Here is a 19624-nt window from a genome sequence, read left to right as displayed (position 1 = left end):
AATGCCAGTCAAGCAACCACAGTAGGGCCCCAGCCCGCAGTTATGGGGCCAAAGCCCTGGAGGCATTATTAAACTATCGGGAGGGTTCTATGGAGCCGAGCAGGAGTCAAACACCTGGAAACAGTCAAGAAACATGCAATATAGAGTCAAGGCGGTGGTAGGCCCAACCCTACAGTCACAGCGGAGATGCTACTGTGGTATGTAGGAGTACATTCCGTAGGTCAGGAGTCCACCTAGGGGCGATAACTGCTTCAAACAGGAGTTTGTGGTGCTCTGCCTTCCCAAAGGGCCACCAAGAGAACTGAGCTTTTATGACTCTGGAAAATGATAATTTTAACTACTGAACTTTACTGCGGGGAAAAAAAACCGGTTTGTTTTATTTACCCACTATGTTATTGAGCCATAATAAACGTCACACATTTATTTGTAACTTTTTTAATATATAAATATTACACAAACACTGGCAACATTTGTTTTTTAAAAACGTATTTACAATATATACATTTTGTTTTCTTCAGCAACTCTATGTTGAGCGCTACTACGTCAGCATGTGCAGGGAAGGAACAACAGATGGGATGGGGACAGAGGCTAAGGCTCTATGCAGCCAAAGAATGGGGTCATACTTAAATGAGAAGGACTACAGATGTTCTAGGACTGCAGACTCCATTTTATGCATTGATATCAGATTTTAAGAATGGAGAGCCACTTTAGCACTTACATGATTGCGGAAACTGGTGACTTGGGAATGACTGAGCACTAAGGACTTTATTTGCGCAGTGCACACATCACTGTCATACAAAAGAAACCAGCTGCCTTTAATAATGGTTTTCCAACTTGAAGCTCTTGTAGATTCACATGCTGAATGTTATTTTGCCATTTAGAGGATGAGTTCGGATGTGTGTATTTACAAACTTTTCCCCTTGATGCCATCAAATTGTTGGAGTCGGTATGACGTAGACTGTAAACCCACAACGCCGCCGAACGTAACCTCCATTTCAGTTTTTTACGTGAATATGTAACCTCCTTTTTTAACCCCCGCCTCTCCTTCACTGAGGAGATGGGAGGGTTGCATGTGAATCTAGAAGAGCTTCAAACTGTAAAACCATTCTTGCAGATAAGTAGCCAGTTTCTTTTGCAGCGTGAGATTCCTTTTAGATTCACATGCTGTACATAGATCATTTGGCCGTACTAAGTCGCTTATGCAGGCGTATTTGAAAAGGGAGTAGAACTAACAAGCGTCATCGCATCGACTGTCCCACTACTGCTTCTTTATATGGTTCTACATAGTGGTGTTTAGTGAACGTTTGTAGGTGACCATGTTGCAGCCATGCGCGCTTCTTGAAAAGATACATTGGACATAAAGACTGATGTTGCTTCCTCCTTTCTAGTAAAACGAGCTTTTGAATGGACTTCTAAGGTTTTGTTTGCGTACTTATAACATAATAAAGTAGTTTCTACTATTCTTCTGGCAACAGATCTTTAGTGACAGATGTAGCAAATACTTGTGGTTCAAGTGGCACAAGAATTATTTTGACTTCCTGGTATCTTTAGATTGTTGTACATAATTCCTTCCCTTTATGAATCCAGTGTATTCAAATTTCTTTGTGCTGCATTCATTGGCTTTCGAAAAGAGGATACCAGATTTGCAATCCAATTGATATAAAACAGTAACTCTACCTTAGCTAGGAATTTTGGATGTGTCCTCATAATGGCTTTTTTACCGTATTTTATCGAGCTTTGAAAACCAAAGTAGAACACATGATGTCCCATTCGTTCCCTCCCTTCCGGCCATTTTCAGCAGAGTCCAGAGATTGAGCCTCTTCAGGGAGAAAACAGTGGTATCTAACCAAACAGCCCTGCTAGATATCGGAGATATATTGATTTATCAATCGATTGAATTGTGGTAGCTATATGTTTTAAGTATATTAGAATTTTCCTGTCCGCTTGTGGTGTGTAGTGGGAGCAGAACGGGCCGGCATAAGTGTTGGGTCCTATATTTCCCAGATACAACATCTAAGCGCATGTTCAACTTCTGGTAATGACCACGCCTTTTAAAATGGTCCAGTTGAGTCTCGGCACAGAGAGTGCTAGTAGCTCACTTACTACTCGTAGAGCGGTAATAGCAATTACAAATGCTATCTGTAGGGTCAGCTACTTCAAGGAGGCCTTTTGGATGGGCTCAGATGTTGATTTCAAGAGCCCAGCTAGAACCAGATTTTGTTTCCTCTTTGGTTCTGGGCGGCTTCTGGGGCGGATAATCACTTTCCTTCAAGCAATCTTTTGATAAATGGATAGAATAATCTGCTTGTTTCTGTCCCTATTGTAAGGCACTGTAGCCAACAAGTGCACTATGACAGAGGAATAGCTTAGCTTGCAGTCCAGTAAGCGTTAAATATCTCACTATTAAAGCTTCATATGTTAAACTGTGATGTAAAGTATTGCAAATGCACCAGCCAATGCATCAGTGCTGTTTTAGAGCAGAACTCTTACTGGTGGAGTGTCTATGTGCCTTCAACTATTTCAGGAGCCAAGCTCTGGGCCCTTTCTCTCTTGGACTTGAAATCTCGATGTTGCCCTCTTTTGGGATTCCTCTGGGAGGTGTTTAATAAGATGCTCTATGTTGTGTCGCCGTCGCCGGGCATACCAATGCAACAGCACATTAGAGTTTACTATGCACGACTGCCTGCAGCCTCTTACGGTCTTTGTCTGGTGGTGGTCCTATAAGAGCTGGGGATTGTGCTGTCTTCCTACCCCTGGACACTATGACCTTCACAGGTAAATGGGTGACTTTTCCCCACCCCTAAAGTTACTGATACCAGGTGTACTAATAACAGTAGGGGTGGGGAAAATCTGACCCATTGCAAGTTGGACCCTGAGGGTCCATTAAGAAATTACAATTGGTCATTACAGGTACGGTTGCCCCGGTAATTCCTCTGGTAACAGAGATTCACACAGCGATTCCAACTGTTTTCAGCAGCCGAAATCTTAGGGTGAAAGTAAAGAGATTCACTGTTTCTGCTAGTCTCAAACGCGATGGGGCTGGTAACTGCTGCTGCTGACCTCATTGGAATTAAGAGGCCACTTAACAATTGACCACTCGAAATGTTCAACTTTTGCGGCTTTGTCAGAGACTTGAATATCTTGTCCTTCTAAAGTTATGTAAAACTTTTTTGGGACGGTTTAGAGTCTGAATTCTTGTGAGTGGTTATGACGCGGTGATATGAGACGGCTTCACGATCTGAATCTGAACGATTCTCCACTTGAGATCCCTGTTCCAAGAAACCATCGCCTTCATGGATGGAGGCTTTCTCTTCTGCCTTTGCAATTCCACCTTCCCTGATTTGTCGGGTGTGGACTAGTACACAAGTAATATCTTGTCACTGTATTAGGGTTTTTGGTTTTAGAAGCGAACAGGCAGAACAGTCTTCAAACTAATGGTCTCATGAGGGTCAGAACATGCACACAGGGTATTTGTTGTTCAGCACCAACTTTTGGTGGCAATGTGAGCAGAACTTAAAAGATTGTGCTCTCACTACAAAATGGCACCGAGGAGTCTCCTGGACACCACCTCCACAATAGAACATTTGCTGACTTTGTAGAAACCCCCTCTGGGAAAAACTGGGATACAGCATCTATCGCGGTTATTCTCAGACAAATTTTCGACCAGCCTTCACCGTCTTTCTTGCCTCTGTTTGAGAAATTTGCGGGAGCTCGAAACCAATAAGCGGAAAAAGAAGAACCCAAAATGGAGGTTACATTGGGGGCCATTGTGAGCTAATGGTCGACGGCACAGTCCCACTATGCCAACGATGACACCCTTTAGGGGATAAACTACACTTCACGAGATGGTGAAGTAATGCACAGCATGTGAACCTAGAAGACATTTCACGTTGCAGAACCATACATTAACTATACTCTGACATTGAATCAACATTTCTGCCCGAATAAATAGGCATTCTCTAAATCTAGATTCAGTACGAAATACTTTGTTTGAATCATTTAGTGAGAAACATTTAGTTTGAAATTAACTGTCTTTGTGTTGTAGATTTCATATGATAGCACTTAGTTTGAAAAAAATATTTTTTAAAGAATTTAAACTGAGTTTTTTATTTTACACCCACAATATGGTCCGAAATTACACTTTGCCCATCATTTTTGTTTTTCCGTTACTTCAACTGAGCATATTTACAATTGTAGCTCCAGTCCTACCAAATGTGGGCACAAGACCTAAGTCGTGGTAATGATAAACTGAGGTTATGGCAAAATTTCAAACTAATTGTCTGATTCTCAAAACTTTTTTTCCTGATCGTGAAAAAATCACATTTGAAGCACAAGCGAATTCTCCACAAGATAAGATGCGTGCCCTCAGGGTTTGAACATGCGCATCTTAACCCGGTGTAAATTCTGCTCTTCTACGTGAGGGCTGGAGTACCAATTTACATGTCTACTTCTAATCCGAAGTTGCTAATGGAAATCTAATGATCAACCTATATGTGTGTTTGTACCCCGTACATGTCTTGACTGGTCTCATGAATAGCTTGGATGTGGGACCAGAGCCTGTAGATATCAGCAGGCCACTGTGCTTAAGCAAAACAGACGTGAACACACAACCACTGCTTTGTTCTGCATAAAGGGTTGGGCTGAAATGTTCAAGTGATGCACTCACTGTCTGACCATTCACCGGTCTGCAGATCCTGGTCGCGAACTAGGGTGTACATGCTCTGAAACTGAGATCTTACATCTTTTAGGGGGGCGTTCTGTCCCCCTGTGATAACCGGCGGCACCAATTTGAACGGTGTCCTATAAAGATTGAAGCTAAATAGCCTGTGAACTACAAGTTTCAAACACCATTTTTTGAAGTTTGAATGTTTGTAACAATTCGCCCAATACCCTTTGGCAAAGTATCAACAAGCGTTGTTAAATCACCCGCTTCACAGACTGTTTGTTGTAAAATAGTCCCCTTTCAGTCGTGCTGATTGGAGGTTTGCTAATACGTAGTTTCATTTTTTTTTTTTTTTTTTTTTTTTAAGGACTGAGCTCTTTTTTTTCAAACATATATCATAGTATCCAAATAGCAGACTGTAAAAAGACCACAGTTGTCTTAACCCTAGTTTCAAATATCCTATTGCATGAATAACAAAAGCGTGTGCACATGGTTGGCCTTTATCCTGTTTTGAAATAGTTGTGAATTATTATGACATACTAGCAAACACAACCCTTTCCTATTTGGTCAAAGTATAAATGTAGCACAAAATGTATAGAGAGCACAAAAATATCATCGACCCCACAATCGGCTCACTGATATCACGATATTGACTACTACGCTTTCTTCCATGGAATATGTATGTAACTCACCTCTCTTTTGGGAATTAAACACAAGTTTATAAGTTCATCTAAAATGTTGATATACCTTGCAAGAAGCAGGCATTGCTACATGGCAAGATAGCTCAGTGAGTTGAGAAAATAACCGGTGGTTATGGGTTCTAACGCTTGTGTGACACTAAAGGATGAATCCCATATGAGATGGGGAACGTCTCTCACTCAAAGCGCCAAACATCAAGCACGCTTGATGTTCATTTCTAAATATAATAATATCAACACGGAGGGCTACGATGGATCCACGTTGGCCGTTTAATTTGTATCTTTGACTTCCTGGAAAGGTTTGAGGTCCCTAATCATTTGTATTTATCTTTTGTTCCATTTTCATGTCAATAACAAACTGGAACTTTTAATTAGTGTGAATTATGGATCTCTGGAAGATGCCCACGTACATAAGATACAATGGGGATCTTCAAAGTCAGCAAATGCACACTTTCGGATATCGTGAGCATTACACACAGGGGAGTTTTGGTGATTGGGTACAGACACTCCCCTTTTTACCATGTACTGACCCTTCGTAGCACCCGTACCACACACGTCGGTTGCTAGTTCGCCATTTCGCTTTCTTCTCTTGAAAGAAGGTAGAGCAGCGATTTCAGCCGCCACTGGATCTAGAACCGATTACTGCAACCCCCTCTATTTAGGTACTAGATTCCAGGCTCTGTACACCAAGCTGCCAGGGCGGTCATCCTGCCTCCATTTGACATCAGCCTAAGCCCAGAAGTGGCTGCCTTTGCAGGGCATCAGTATTATTAAAACCATGTGTATGGCTCACAAATCTATGCATGGCATTACACCCAACTTTCTGAAATCTAAAGTTGTTAGATTGATGCCTCTACGATCACTGCACTATGCCTTTGCTAATCTTCCAATTATCCCTCGCTTCAACACATCCACTCGGTGGCTAAGTGTTGGCACCTAAGATATTAAACTCTGTGCCAACTGACTCGAAGAAATCCATCTTTTCCCACCACCATCGTACGAAGAAACGTAAGAATCGTCCCTTTGGACTCCAACTTAGTTTTCTGTGTATTTTGATCTCCTCATCACTTGAGCGTCAAGAGGTTTTAGAGTGAGAGCGCGCTATACAAACAGGCCACATAACACTGTCCCTTTAGGACACCCAGTGTGCATGCACTGCCCCTTCTTAGCTTCTACTACACCGGCTGTGCCTTTTCATAACTCCAGCTGTACCAACTGTACCAGCACTGCTCAGACATACCCTCCGCTTCATCAGCACTGCTCAGACATACCCTCCGCTTCATCAGCACTGCTCAGACATAACCTCCACTGCACCAGCTCTGCTCCAACATACCCTCCCCTGCACCAGCTCTGCTCCAACATACCCTCCCCTGCACCAGCACTGCTTCAACACACCCTCCACTGCATCAGCACTGCTCCAACACACACTACACTGCATCAGCTCTGCTCCAACATACCCTCCACTACACCAGCTCTCCTTTGATATACCCTTCACTGCATCAGCACTGCTCCAACACACCTTCCACTGCACCAGCTCTGCTCCAACACACCCTCCACTGCATCAGCTCTGCTCCAACATACCCTCCACAACACCAGCACTCCTTTGATATACCGTCCACTGCATCAGCACTCCTTTGATATACCCTCCACTGCATCAGCACTGCTCCAACACACCTTCCACTGCACCAGCTCCAACATACCCTCCACTGCATCAGCACTGCTTCAACACACCCTCCACTGCATCAGCACTGCTCCAACACACCCTCCACTGCATCAGCTCTGCTCCAACACACCCTCCACTGCATCAGCTCTGCTCCAACATACCCTCCACTACACCAGCTCTCCTTTGATATACCCTCCACTGCATCAGCACTGCTCCAACACACCTTCCACTGCACCAGCTCTGCTCCAATATACCCCCCACTACACCAGCACTCCTTTGATATACCCTCCACTGCACCAGCTCTGCTCCTACATAACCTCCACTGCATCAGCACTGCGCGAACATACCCTCCACTGCACCAGCACTGCTCCAACATACCCTCCACAGCACCAACACTACTCCGCCATACCCTCCACTGCCCAAGCACTGCCTCAACAAAACCTCTGCCACACAGCACTGCCCCATCATACTCACCACTGTATCCGCACTGCTCCAACATACCCTCCACTGCACCAGCACTGCTCCAACATACCTCCACCTTACCGTTCGCTGCACTAGTACTGCTCCAACGTACCTTCTGCCATAGCCTCGACTGCACCAGAACTGCTCCAACATACACTCCACTGCATCTGCACTGCCTTTTTAAAACTCTTACCATCACTGCCCCTTAGTTACACCCAACCCACAGACACACTGACTCCAGCTTCATAAGACCTAGTGCACAGGTACTGAAGACGCATACATCCACTGCACACACACACTGCCCTTACAGACTGCTCATGCACTGCCCCTTCATTACCTCCACTGCATCAGCTGTGCCACTGTATACCTCACTTGTAAAAATACAGCTGTGATGCATGCCTTGCACAGGCACTGCTACAGCATATCCCCCACTGCACCCCACTGCCCTTTAATATATCCCACTTTACTAGCACGGTCCCTTCGAAAAGCCCAACCCACAGGCTCACCGCACCTTCATATCACCCATTGCACCAAGAACACACCTTTACAACCCTCACTGCCTTGTTACCTATGGTATCAACTCTGCTCCACTCTCAAACCCAGTACACCAGTACTACCCCTTAACAGCCCACTGTACCTGTACTCCACATTCATAACACCCTTTGCTTTGGCACTGGCTCATTATTCACTTGATGGACAAGCACTTCTCCCGCCCCCTTACGCCAGCAACGCTGCTTCAGGCACCCAGCGCACAAACACTGCAGCAGGCAGCTTCTTCATAGCGCCTGCACTGCCCCATTATAACATCCAGTGCAAATGCACTACTCCTTCCCAACCCTCATTGATCATGCACGGCCTCTGAAACATCTGCTACATTCATGCACTGCCCCTTAAAGTAAACACTGCACGTGCAAACCCCTTCTAAACTACCATTGTACCAGCAATTCTCCTGCATTGCACCTGCACGCCCCTACGTGACTCGCATTGCACCAGTACAGTTCAGTGGTAAGACACATTGCACCAGCGCTGTCCCTTCATACCTCGCATTGCACCAGTACAGTTCAGTGGTAAGACACATTGCACCAGCGCTGTCCCTTCATGCCTCGCATTGCACCAGCACTGTCCCTTCATACCTCGCATTGCACCAGTACAGTTCAGTGGTAAGACACATTGCAGCAGCACTGTCCCTTCATACCTCGCATTGCACCAGTACAATTGCAGCAGCACTGTCCCTTCATACCTCGCATTGCATCAGCACTGTCCCTTCATACCTCGCATTGCACCAGCACTGTCCCTTCATACCTCGCTTTGCACCAGCACTGTCCCTTCATACCTCGTACTGCACCAGCACTGTCCCTTCATAACTCGTTTTGCACCAGCACTGTCCCTTCATACCTCGCATTGCACCAGCACTGTCCCTTCATACCTAGCATTGCAGCAGCACTGTCCCTTCATACCGCTCATTGCACCAGCACTGTCCCTTCATACCTCGTATTGCACCAGCACTGTCCCTTCATACCTCGTATTGCACCAGCACTGTCCCTTCATACCTCGCATTGCAGCAGCACTGTCCCTTCATACCTCGCATTGCACCAGTACAGTTTACTGGTAAGACACATTGCAGCAGCACTGTCCCTTCATACCTCGCATTGCACCAGTACAGTTCACTGGTAAGACACATTGCAGCAGCACTGTCACTTCATACCTCGCATTGCACCAGCACTGTCCCTTCATACCTCGCATTGCAGCAGCACTGTCCCTTCATACCTCGCATTGCAGCAGCACTGTCCCTTCATACCTCGCATTGCAGCAGCACTGTCCCTTCATACCTCGCATTGCACCAGCACTGTCCCTTCATACCTCGCATTGCACCAGCACTGTCCCTACATTTCACAACTTTTTTTTTTGCCCATCCTTAACACCCATCGCTCTCTCTTCAGACACCCAATGACACGGCCACTGCTTCTGCAGAACAACCATTGCTCTAGCACTGCGTCTTCACAGCACACGTTGAACGTGCACTGTCTGTTTATGACACTCGTTGCAGCATCAATACTCCTGGGTAACATCCACTTCATAGGCAGTGCCTCGTAATACTTATTGTATGAGTACTGGTCCTTCATCCATCCGTTGCACCAGGACTGCTGCTTCACATACCCAGAACACTAACACTGCACCATCATAACACGCATTGCACCAGCACTGTCCCGTTATCACACCATTGTACCAACGCAGTCCCTTCACAACTCCATTTTCATGACACTAACACTTCAGCGCTGCTACAGAGAACAGTTTGAAGCAGAACTGTCGCTTCATAATTCCTGCACCATCCCTTTCCCTTCTTAGCACCCATTACACCAGGGCTACCCCTGAGCACCTGCAACAGTGGCACTATTTATTTAAAACACCATCAAAAAGATTTGTTCTGTTCCAACACTACCCCGTTACACACCTTTTACACCAACATTACCACTTCATAAAACGTACTGCACCAGTGTTCTTAATTCAGATCAACCCTTGCACGAGCAGTACTACCCCGAGATTACACCTTTTGCACAAGCACTACCCATTGGGAACACCTATCGTACTAGTGTCCTTCTCAATATGCACTTAGGACCAAAGCTGCGCCATTAGTAACTATGGTTGCACCAAGGGTATTGTACTCATACAAGCCATTGCACTAGCGTGTAACAATGAAAACACACATTGCACCAGTGTCCGTCCATCGATCATACCTGTTGCACCACATCTGCTCTTTTGTGGCCAGAACTGCCCTTTCACAATATCTATTGCACTATTATTACCCTTTTGCAACAATCATTGCACTAGAACAGAGTTGTGACGATATAATGCACTGTATCTGCTCCACGGCTAACACTAGTTGCACCAGGCTGTCACCTCTTTGTAAGCCGTGGCACGGCTGCTGTTCCATTGATAACACTGTCTGCACCAGAGCCACCTGGCAGGCCACTGGCATCCGTGATTCCATGAGTAACGTCCATTGCGTGTGAACTGCACCACAGAAGTGTTCCATCCATTGAACTGCTGCAGCTGAATTCACCATTAATTGCACAATCGTTTCACCTTCATGGAATATTCCACTACAGTTTATTGCTCAGGCACTGTCCCTGGCCGATGGATAGTCCAATGTCAATTATTGCCTCTTGACTGCCCCTAATGACCTGGCTGTACGCTCGGCAGATCCCACACTGTCCACTGCCATTTCCCACCTTGTCAGGGATTTACAGATTTTCCATGTCTGTTTTATCCTTCCCTGTAGACGGGTGAACCACTGAACATGGATATTTTGGCAAACCACAGGCTGGCGGATATTAAAAGTGCCCGGAGGACACAACACCATAAATGCACGCAGTGGCCAGGAGCCGTGCCTCCATGAGGGTAGCTTAGATACAGCAGCTTGTGTCCTGGTGACCGTGCGTTTGGCACCCAGGCTCTGCTTCGGTAAAGGTTCTGTTCCCTCCAGCTCCCAGGCTAGGAGCCACCGGTGTGGTCCACACTCTCCAGTGCCTGGTTTCGCAGCTCTGTCTCGAGGGTCTCAATTCTCCTCTGTGCTTCCTGCAGCTGGAGCTTCAGGACTTCATTCTGCGCCCGGAGAGTCTCCTGTTCCTAGGAAGAAGGACATCACACTTTGGATTAGCATTCATTGGAAATGTGGTAGGAGATTTTAAGCTGCATACGGAGTGGTGAAGGTTGTGAGGTGGTGTGTGGGTATGGATCGCTGGCTTTGTGATTGGTGAACCAGCATGATGGACCGATCTCGATGACCATGTACAAGGATGCTATTGGAAACTGGAGCCCAGACTACGTTCAATTTAGCAGGATTGTGGCTGGTCTTGGCAGAGGTATGGTCTTTCTGAGTTTTGATGTCAAGAGGGAGTATGGCCGAGTCGAAAATACCTTTAAATAGCCTCAAATATGGGAGCTGCTCTGGGCCCCGGTTGGGGTGATCCTACTATGTGCCGGATGCTAGAGCAAGTCTGCTGATGTGACCAATGTATAGGTTTGCGAGTGATGCAGTTTGCAAGCTACATACAGAAACAGACTCGTGGCCAGTGGGCTTAGCTCTCACCTCCCACGATCTCTGAAAGGCTGCTAAGGATAAGCAGAGTTGATAATATGTCCTGCACTGCCTGACGTGACGGGTCCTCCTGAGCCCTACAAACTTTGAGTCACTCACTTCTCAAAAATTCTCTCTATTTCCTCATCAGTCAGAGCAACATGTGTATGTGACTTCCTACTAGTTTGCCAGAATGCATCCATATGCATATTTATGTTTGCTTTCATATCCTGAGTTTTTTTTTTAAACTACTCTAGGGGGTTTGTGGTCAGCCTCACGGCCAAGATCGCTCCCTGGGGTTCATGGGGACTTGGGATAGACAGATGGAAACCATGTAATGTCCATTCCTATGCATGCACATATTTCCCATGAGGAAGCCCAAATAGTTTGAGTTGAGGGTACCTGGTCCTCTTCCTGATGCGCTGGTGATGAGGCACCATCTTGGTTCCTGGCATTGCGAGTGGAGTTCTTGTTGTCCCATTTGGCGTACGCCCTTCTGTGGTGAAGTACGTAGTGCCTGACTGGAGTATTGCAGCCGGCTAAGCCATGTTCAGTTTGTGTGCTTTTGTCGAAGTTTGCAAGGTTTATCGTCAGGGTGACCTTTGGTGAAGAGCTGCCCACCAACACGATTGTCCCGTCTTGACACTCTTCTGCGGGTTCGCTGGCACCTGCTCTGTCCCCACCGGGGAATGTGAAGGATCCCTCCTCGGGTCCTGTGAGTGTAAACAAAGCAAGGCTTGACAAGCAGCTCATACAGGGTAAAGTTATGTCTATTTTCTAGTTAACATTATGGATTAAGATACCTCTAGGCAGATGTGCTACTTCAGTGTGCAACTTTAGTTAGTCTTTTGTTGAAAATACAGAATGGGTCCCACCACAGTGTAAATATTGCACATTCTAATCTGCCTAGACAGGCTAGAGACAGTAACGCAGGCTTTGTACTGAGCGCGCACTGACTGACAGCCAGGGAGACGATGGGGTGATGTGGGACACTTGGAGAGGCATGTGTGGAGCTATGGGCATAACAGAAGACAGCAAAAGCCTACTGAAATCTTTGGAAACGTGGACATACAGCAGGAAAACCTTGGATATCATAGGCAGACAGTGTGAAGACCTCCGGACATGTGGTCATACAGTAGAAAACACTTGGGTCTCATTGACAGACCCCGCATAGACCTCGGGACTCGCATACATACAGCAGGAGATGCTTGGGTTATGTTAGCAGACAGTGTTCTCACCTCCGGACATATAGCAGATGGACCTAGCGTGTAGACCTGTGGACACATGGACTTACAGCAGAAGGTGCTTGTGTCACAATAGTAGACAATGTGTAGATGTGTGGACATATGGACATACAGCAGCAAATACCTGGGTTGCATTGACAGACAACGCATAGACCTTAGGACACATGGATATACAGCAGGAGATGCTTAGGTCTCACCTCCGGATAAATGGACTTACAGCAGAAGATGCTTGGGTCACATTGGTAGATGTGTAGATCTCCGGACACAAACATAGCAGGAGATGGAAAGATGGTGGGTGCAACCTGGATCCTTTGCATTTGGTGGCCTTCTGTGTATTTTCGTTCACATAGAGCATATGCATTGAAATCTAGCGTGAAGCCATTTAGGGCAGGGGCTCGTGGCCAGACCTTTGGACACCCTTCAGGCCCATGGGCAGTTACTTTGAGAAGTTTGAAGCAGGTGGACAGAAGGCATGATTAGCTGAGCCAACATGGATAAATTGTGTAGGAAGCTGAGGCTATGAACTGACTGTCAGAAGAGCTCAAGAAACTTAAATACAAGAGGGGCTGGTGGCCCACGGACAGTTTGAGGAACTTGAGAAGCTTATACATACATGAGGAGCAGGTTGCACATTGATGGAGTAAGGAGGTGGGAGCAAATGAACAAGCGGGTTCTGCAGCTTGAGACTTATGGCTAGGCAGAGGAGCTGTGGGAACATGGGCAGAGAGCTGGAGCAGCCTGACACATGGAGAGGAAAGTTGAGCAGCTTTAGAAATGGACAGATGGTATTAAGGCCCAGATTCTGAACACTGTCATGCAATGCAGCCCCATGAGAGAGAGAGAGAGAAAGAGAAAAAGAGAAAGAGAGAGAGGTGTGTGTATGTGTATATATATATATATATATATATATATTACCTACTGGCGGTCGCCAGTAGGTAGTTATAGTTAGGACCCTGTTTCCATAGGAAAACCGCAACATTCTATTTGGAATAACTTTGGCGCCGGTCGACGAATCCTCGCGAAATTTTCAAAACTAATGGGGCGCTCCGCTCCGCTCCTACCCTGAAAGTCTCGGGGGGATTCGTCAAGCGGGGGCTGAGATAAAAGGGGGGTCCCAAAACGCGTTTTTCCCATGCATTTTTTCCATAGGACCTTTAGACACAGCTACAGCCCGAACGGCTGAACAGAGTTCCTTGAAATTTGGCAGAGATGTAGTCTACAGGTCAAGGAAGTGCCTTTTGTAGGTTTGGTGTAAATCTGTTCAGTAGATTCTGAGAAAATAGCCTTTAAATCAATATATATATCTGAGCCAGCTTACGGTGCGCGATTCTGATTGGCTGTTACATCTTAGTAAACATTCGAATCGGTCGAAACCAGGAAGCGGCGGCCGCCATTTTCTCTCTCGCAGTCTGTTAGGGGGTTAAAAAACAAAGGCCAAAAACATGTAAAGGGGCTGTTTAGACAGCTCCTAAGCACCTAGCCATGTTGAGGGAGTCCTCATAGATCCCCCAAGGCCAAAAACGGAATTTTAATTTTTTCGATAATTTCGCCGATTATGCTTACCGTACGCGTACGGTAAAAATTAAAAAAAAAAAAAAATTATCCATACTCTCTCCACCCCATGTGCAAATGGTGCCCGAAGTGCACCATTTGTGCATGGCATATAACAGATGTGAAAAATTAAAATATTACCTTTCACAACGAAGCGCATCATATGTCCTCCATGTGCGCACGGTGTGCAAAGCGCATCGTGCGTACATGGCCCATGTAGCGTAACGTGGGCACGAGGTGCGCGTAGCGCACCGCGTGCCCACCGTGCGTGCACGGCCCTAACTGCGTAAAGTGGGCGCGCACGGTGCGCGAAGCGCACCGTGCGCGCACGGAACGAACTGCGTTAAGTGGGCGCGCACGCCACGAATGGCGTAAAGTAACTTAGCATTTAAAAAAACGTACAAATTCACTGAAAAAACCATAGGTTTCACACACGTTATAGTTAGGAATTAGCATTTAAAAAACCTTGCTAATTCAGTGAAAAAACCATAGGTTTCACACGTTATAGTTAGGAATTAGCATTTAAAAAACCTTGCAAATTCACTGAAAAAACCATAGGTTTCACACAAGTTATAGTTAGCTGTACATTTCACTCGTAAAAAACCAATGAAATTCCCCCGTTATAGTTAGTGCAGGCAACTATAACTCACGCGACCGCAATCCTCTGCTGATGACATATGTGTCTTTATGAAAAAAAAATATTTGTAATATATGTATAGCTAAAATTTAATGGAAGAAGACATGGGCAAATAAGTATCTAAATACAGTATTAGCATCAGCAGAAGATTGCGGTCGCGTGAGTTATAGTTGCCTGCACTAACTATAACAGGGGAATTTCATTGGTTTTTTACGAGTGAAATGTACAGCTAACCATAAGTTGTGTGAAACCTATGGTTTTTTCAGTGAATATATATATATATATATATATATATATATATAAATAAAACTCTCCTCCCCTCTCCCTAGCTCAGGTGCTGATTTCAGCTTCCGTCCGCAAGGCGTATACCATAGCGCTAGGGTGCGTGCCTGAGTCTAGCATAGGTTTTGTACAGGAAGGAACTCTTCCTGTACAAAATACTATGCCTAGACATGTCCAAAAGCAATTCCTACTTTGTAGGTGTGCTACACAATGCATCATGCATGCAAAGTAGGGAAGGCACGGAAAAATGTAAACATTTCTTCGTTTAACGCCTGCTTTTCAGCAGCATAAATTTTTGGGTGCTAATCCCTTTTCACTAATGTTAGTGAAGCGAGTTTAGTGTCCAAAAGCATGGGGGGGTGTGGCCAAGATGGCGTCGGAGTGACCGCTAGACTCCGGAGCTTTGCCGGGCGAGGCCCTTTACTAGCAACAATACAGCCCCCACCGGCGTAACAAATGTCATGCCGGTTCCTACGAGGTGGGCGGACTACTGGGGCAGACAGCAGAATGCAGGGTTGCAGTGGATTAGGCCTGTGGTGGGGGCAGCCGCGAAACCAAGTCGCGATCGCCAAGATGGAGGACCACAGCCTGGTGTGAAAAGGCAGGCTGAAGCCGGAGCAGCAGAGAGGACCCCGACTGGCAGTAGACCTGCGGGTGGTGTGAGTGGCACCCACAGGGAAGGTACGGGGACGCGGTGGCTCGCCCCCGCAGCGACTAGCGGAACCCAAGGGGTGCGGCCGCCAGTCTGTAACCGGCAAGCAGCACGCAGGCTGCCTCGCCACGGGCAGTGACTACGGCACCCGCAGCCACTGGAAAGCAGGTGTGCTGCAGCCTACCTTAGCGAAGCCTGGGTGCTCTGGGGCAGACAGAAGCACAGCGAGCAGTCTGCATCAGAGGCCTAGAATGAGTGATCGAGGGGTCCCGACCCCCTACCACGCCTCATGGAGAAGGGCGACTGGAGATGCGGAGTGACCTACAGGAGTGGTGTGGCCGCTGGCAGTGGTACGTGGCCTCTGGAACACAGAGGGAGCCGGGGCACGGAGGCCCACGGTCGCTGCAATCAGGGACAACCCAGGAGCAGTCCGGACCTGCTGATCGCATGGAGGATAGCAGAGGTGAGCGGTCAAGCCTGGGAGGAAGCCAGAGCAGAGGTGGTGTCCCTGGGCCCTCTGCAGGAATGGAGCGGCGGGTCTTTGTCAGAGAAAGGGAGGCCTAGGAGAGACACCGGGCCCTGTGGGTTTGCAGACGCGCGATGCCTCTGGTGATGGTCAGGGCCCCCTGAGCTTGTAGGTGAGGCCTAGTGTGGGGCAGCAAGCTGTGCAGAGTGAAGGCCCAGGCAGCAGCAGCAGCAATCTCATTGATGCTGAGACAAACTGGGAGGAGCGCTGACCCCGGGGGAACAGTCCACACGTCCGGAGCACCTCTATTGCCTCTGTACGGGAGTGGGTTCCGAATACTACTGCTGGACTCTGGCCATAGCCGTAAATCACAGAGGTGAATCCCTGAGTGGGAGCTCTATACCTGATCATGGAGACGGGGCCCAAAGTTACTGGATCCACCCCCCCCCCAAGATTGCCACAAGACGGGCAAAAAAAGATAGTTCCATTAAGGACCTACTAGGAAAGTCTGGTACCTAGAGAAGTGAAACATGCCTGGACTCGTCCCCCCCTTCACCCCCCCCCCCCCCGCCTCAAGTGTTGCGAGCGACGTGGCCCCAACAGCAGACATGGCCACAGTGACAGTTACCTGCTAATTCATGGAACAGTTGCTCGGCACCCTGTGGAACGATTTTGCAGCCTTACGCCAGGAAGTGGCCAGGGACATCAGAGCCCTAAAAACTGACTTGACAGAACTGGGGGACAGGGTGGATGCCCTCGAAAGAACGGGGGATGGCAGAGAAGAAGAACTGCAGGACCACATACATGAACTCTTGGAACTGAAATAGTGGAACGAGGAGCTGTGCTGTTGGTTAGAAGATCTGGAAAACAGATCCAGGAGTTCCAAAATTCGAATTAAGGGGGTTCCACTTCAGGCAGATGTGGGAAAACTGGAAGACTTAGTGGTACGACACCAGAGCTACATGATAAAGATATGCCCTTGGACCTCACACACAGGGCAGGGCAACCAGCGATGGGACCGGGTCAGCCACAGGACATCCTCACTTGTCTACACTCACACACAAAAGATGTAGATCATGGCGGCGACAAGAGATACTGCGGTCATATCCTTCGAGGGGATGCAGGTGGGCATCTTTCAGAACCTGTCTCCACTCACTCTTCAGAGACGAAGAGCACTGCGACTGGCCACTGCCTTCCTGAGGGAAAAGGGGTTGCGCTACAAATGGGGCCACCCATTACGGCTGACCTTCATCTGGTACCAGGAAACGCATGTAGTTCGCACACTGGAGGAGGCAAGGTTGGTCTTGGGCTCGGATCTAACATCAGAAGACAAATCTGGGGGCACTCAAAACAAAAAAAGGGAGCAAGCTGGCAGCAGATCAGGGGGCCGGGCCCAGGAAGGAACTCATGGCGAAACCCACAGAATCTGAAACCACCAAAAAAAGAGAGGCACTCCTTCGGCAACTCCAGAAACGTGAAGAAGTGTCAGACACAGTAGAATCATAGACCCGTGCGAGAGCTAGCCTACGAGCTTTCTCATCACTGCACCAGCAGGGAGGCTGAAGGCTTTCAGCTGGGTGATCCTCGCCTGGGGGGGGCTCCTCTTTTTACCTTAAGCCTGAAACATGGGGAGGACTGAATGCAAGGATCAGGGACCCACCTTACTTGGAGATACTCTCTCCCTGCTATGAGAGCATACTGTTATAAGTTGTCTATTTGTTACTGTTTCTCTTAACTGGGACTTCTATCCTTGTTTAATCCACTATATCTGTAAGGATAGCTGACCAGAATTGCTGGATTTTTGGACAAGCCCATAGCAGATGCGTTAGGCTACCCTCTTGTCCACACTGCCTCCAGCACTGTGTGTCCCTGCACACTCTCTACTTTGCAGCAGCTAAGCAGATTATTTTATGGGGCACAACCACGATTTTGACCCACTTCGACTGGCTGCATAAAATGTGGGAACTTGTGTGAATGGAAAAGCTGATGGCGGGAGTCAAAGGCATGCTACCACGCTTTGATAAAACATGGGGCTCAACCTTTAGATTCCTAGCAAGCGAGTTTGTGGAATTGACGTGCCCAGTGTACCTACTTGTGCTCCGCCTCGTACAGGCGGCTCGCACGGAGGAGTGAGTCACTATATCAGGTTCTAGGGAATTACAACTGTAACAGGACTACACCTAAAACGGTGTCTCCCCTCCTGGGTTGTCGAGCCCACCTTCCCCCTTTTTCTTTCTTTTTCCCCTCTTCCCATCTTCTGTTATACGTCTCAGCCCCACTATTACTCTTTTCTCAGATTAATAAAACAGTTATTATTCCCCACTGGCCGATGGATGTAGCGGGCGGCTGTTTTTTGGAGTTCTAAAACCAATTAAAAGATTTAAACCAAAAAGTATTGGTGGTTGCATGGGAACACCCATGTAACACCCCCTTAATGCAAAGGAATTTTGCATGAGTATGTGAATCGCAAAACGGGTTTAGTGTCGTGTTAGCATAAAACAATTATCGCTAACCTGACTCTAAACCTTTCAGAGTCTGGGCCTAAGTGTGATGTGGCCTGGGGCGCTTGCACAGACCTGCTGGAGCTGATCCTTCCATGGGCTACTTTAGACTCCTGCTCCCTCATTCCACCTGCTTTCCAAAGCCCAAGCGCCTCGGGCACAGATTGAAAAATACAGCTCCGCATCTTTTTACCCTTTCGTACTTTACACCTTTTCTACAACACTGCTTTTTAACAAAAACCAAACTAAATAAAATACAGTAAAAAAAAATTGTTGTCTTATAAACAGTTAATGTTGCTTTCATCATGTTAGGCTCCCCCAAATCCCTGAGCAATCCAGTGTTCTGTACCCCTCTTACGCCCTCCGTCTGGCACTCACCATTCATGAGCCCTTTCATGCCCGCCGGGCATAGCACCGCCGCCGTGATGCCTGAATTGGGACTGTTCTCCGGCGTTGTGGAGCCGTTGCACTGCTTCTTGCACTCGAACACCACCAGCTCCTTGCACTGCTTGTGACAGTTCATGCCGCAGTCTGTGGAAAGGTAAAGATAAGGGTCACTGTCAGTACGGTGCGGAGGTGTCCTATAGTAGCAGCTATGCCACTTGGCGTTGGTACCAGTGGACTGAGGCCCTCATTCCGCCCATCACTTTTTTGGTTTTCTTCAGTTTGATGCCCTAAGGGCGATGCGTGTGCCCAAACATGTGTCTTGTGCTCACTTTGCTACTGG

The 19624-nt window shown here is 47.3% G+C and overlaps 1 protein-coding gene across 8 annotated transcripts in view; it reads right to left on the bottom strand.

Annotated features, from left to right (window-relative positions):
• Positions 1-419: 419 nt before the first annotated feature.
• Positions 420-19624, bottom strand: part of RASGRP1 (RAS guanyl releasing protein 1) — a 326343-nt gene continuing 307138 nt past the window's right edge. For 4 of the 8 annotated variants that reach the window (XM_085627323.1, XM_085627321.1, XM_085627322.1 and 1 more), the window contains 3 exons: positions 19276-19428; positions 11967-12277; positions 420-11113 (listed from right to left, as the gene is read on the bottom strand). In XM_085627323.1, the coding sequence (XP_085483449.1) occupies positions 10979-11113; positions 11967-12277; positions 19276-19428 (599 nt within the window). In that variant the 3' untranslated portion in view covers positions 420-10978. The remainder of the gene's footprint in view (positions 11114-11966; positions 12278-19275; positions 19429-19624) is intronic. The other 4 variants (XR_014968959.1, XR_014968958.1, XR_014968960.1 and 1 more) reach the window with 4 other exon arrangements.

This window comes from Triturus cristatus, chromosome 9 (genome assembly GCF_964204655.1).
Source record: "Triturus cristatus chromosome 9, aTriCri1.1, whole genome shotgun sequence".
Lineage (NCBI taxonomy): Eukaryota > Metazoa > Chordata > Amphibia > Caudata > Salamandridae > Triturus > Triturus cristatus.
This window is presented reverse-complemented; position numbering and strand designations above follow the sequence as displayed.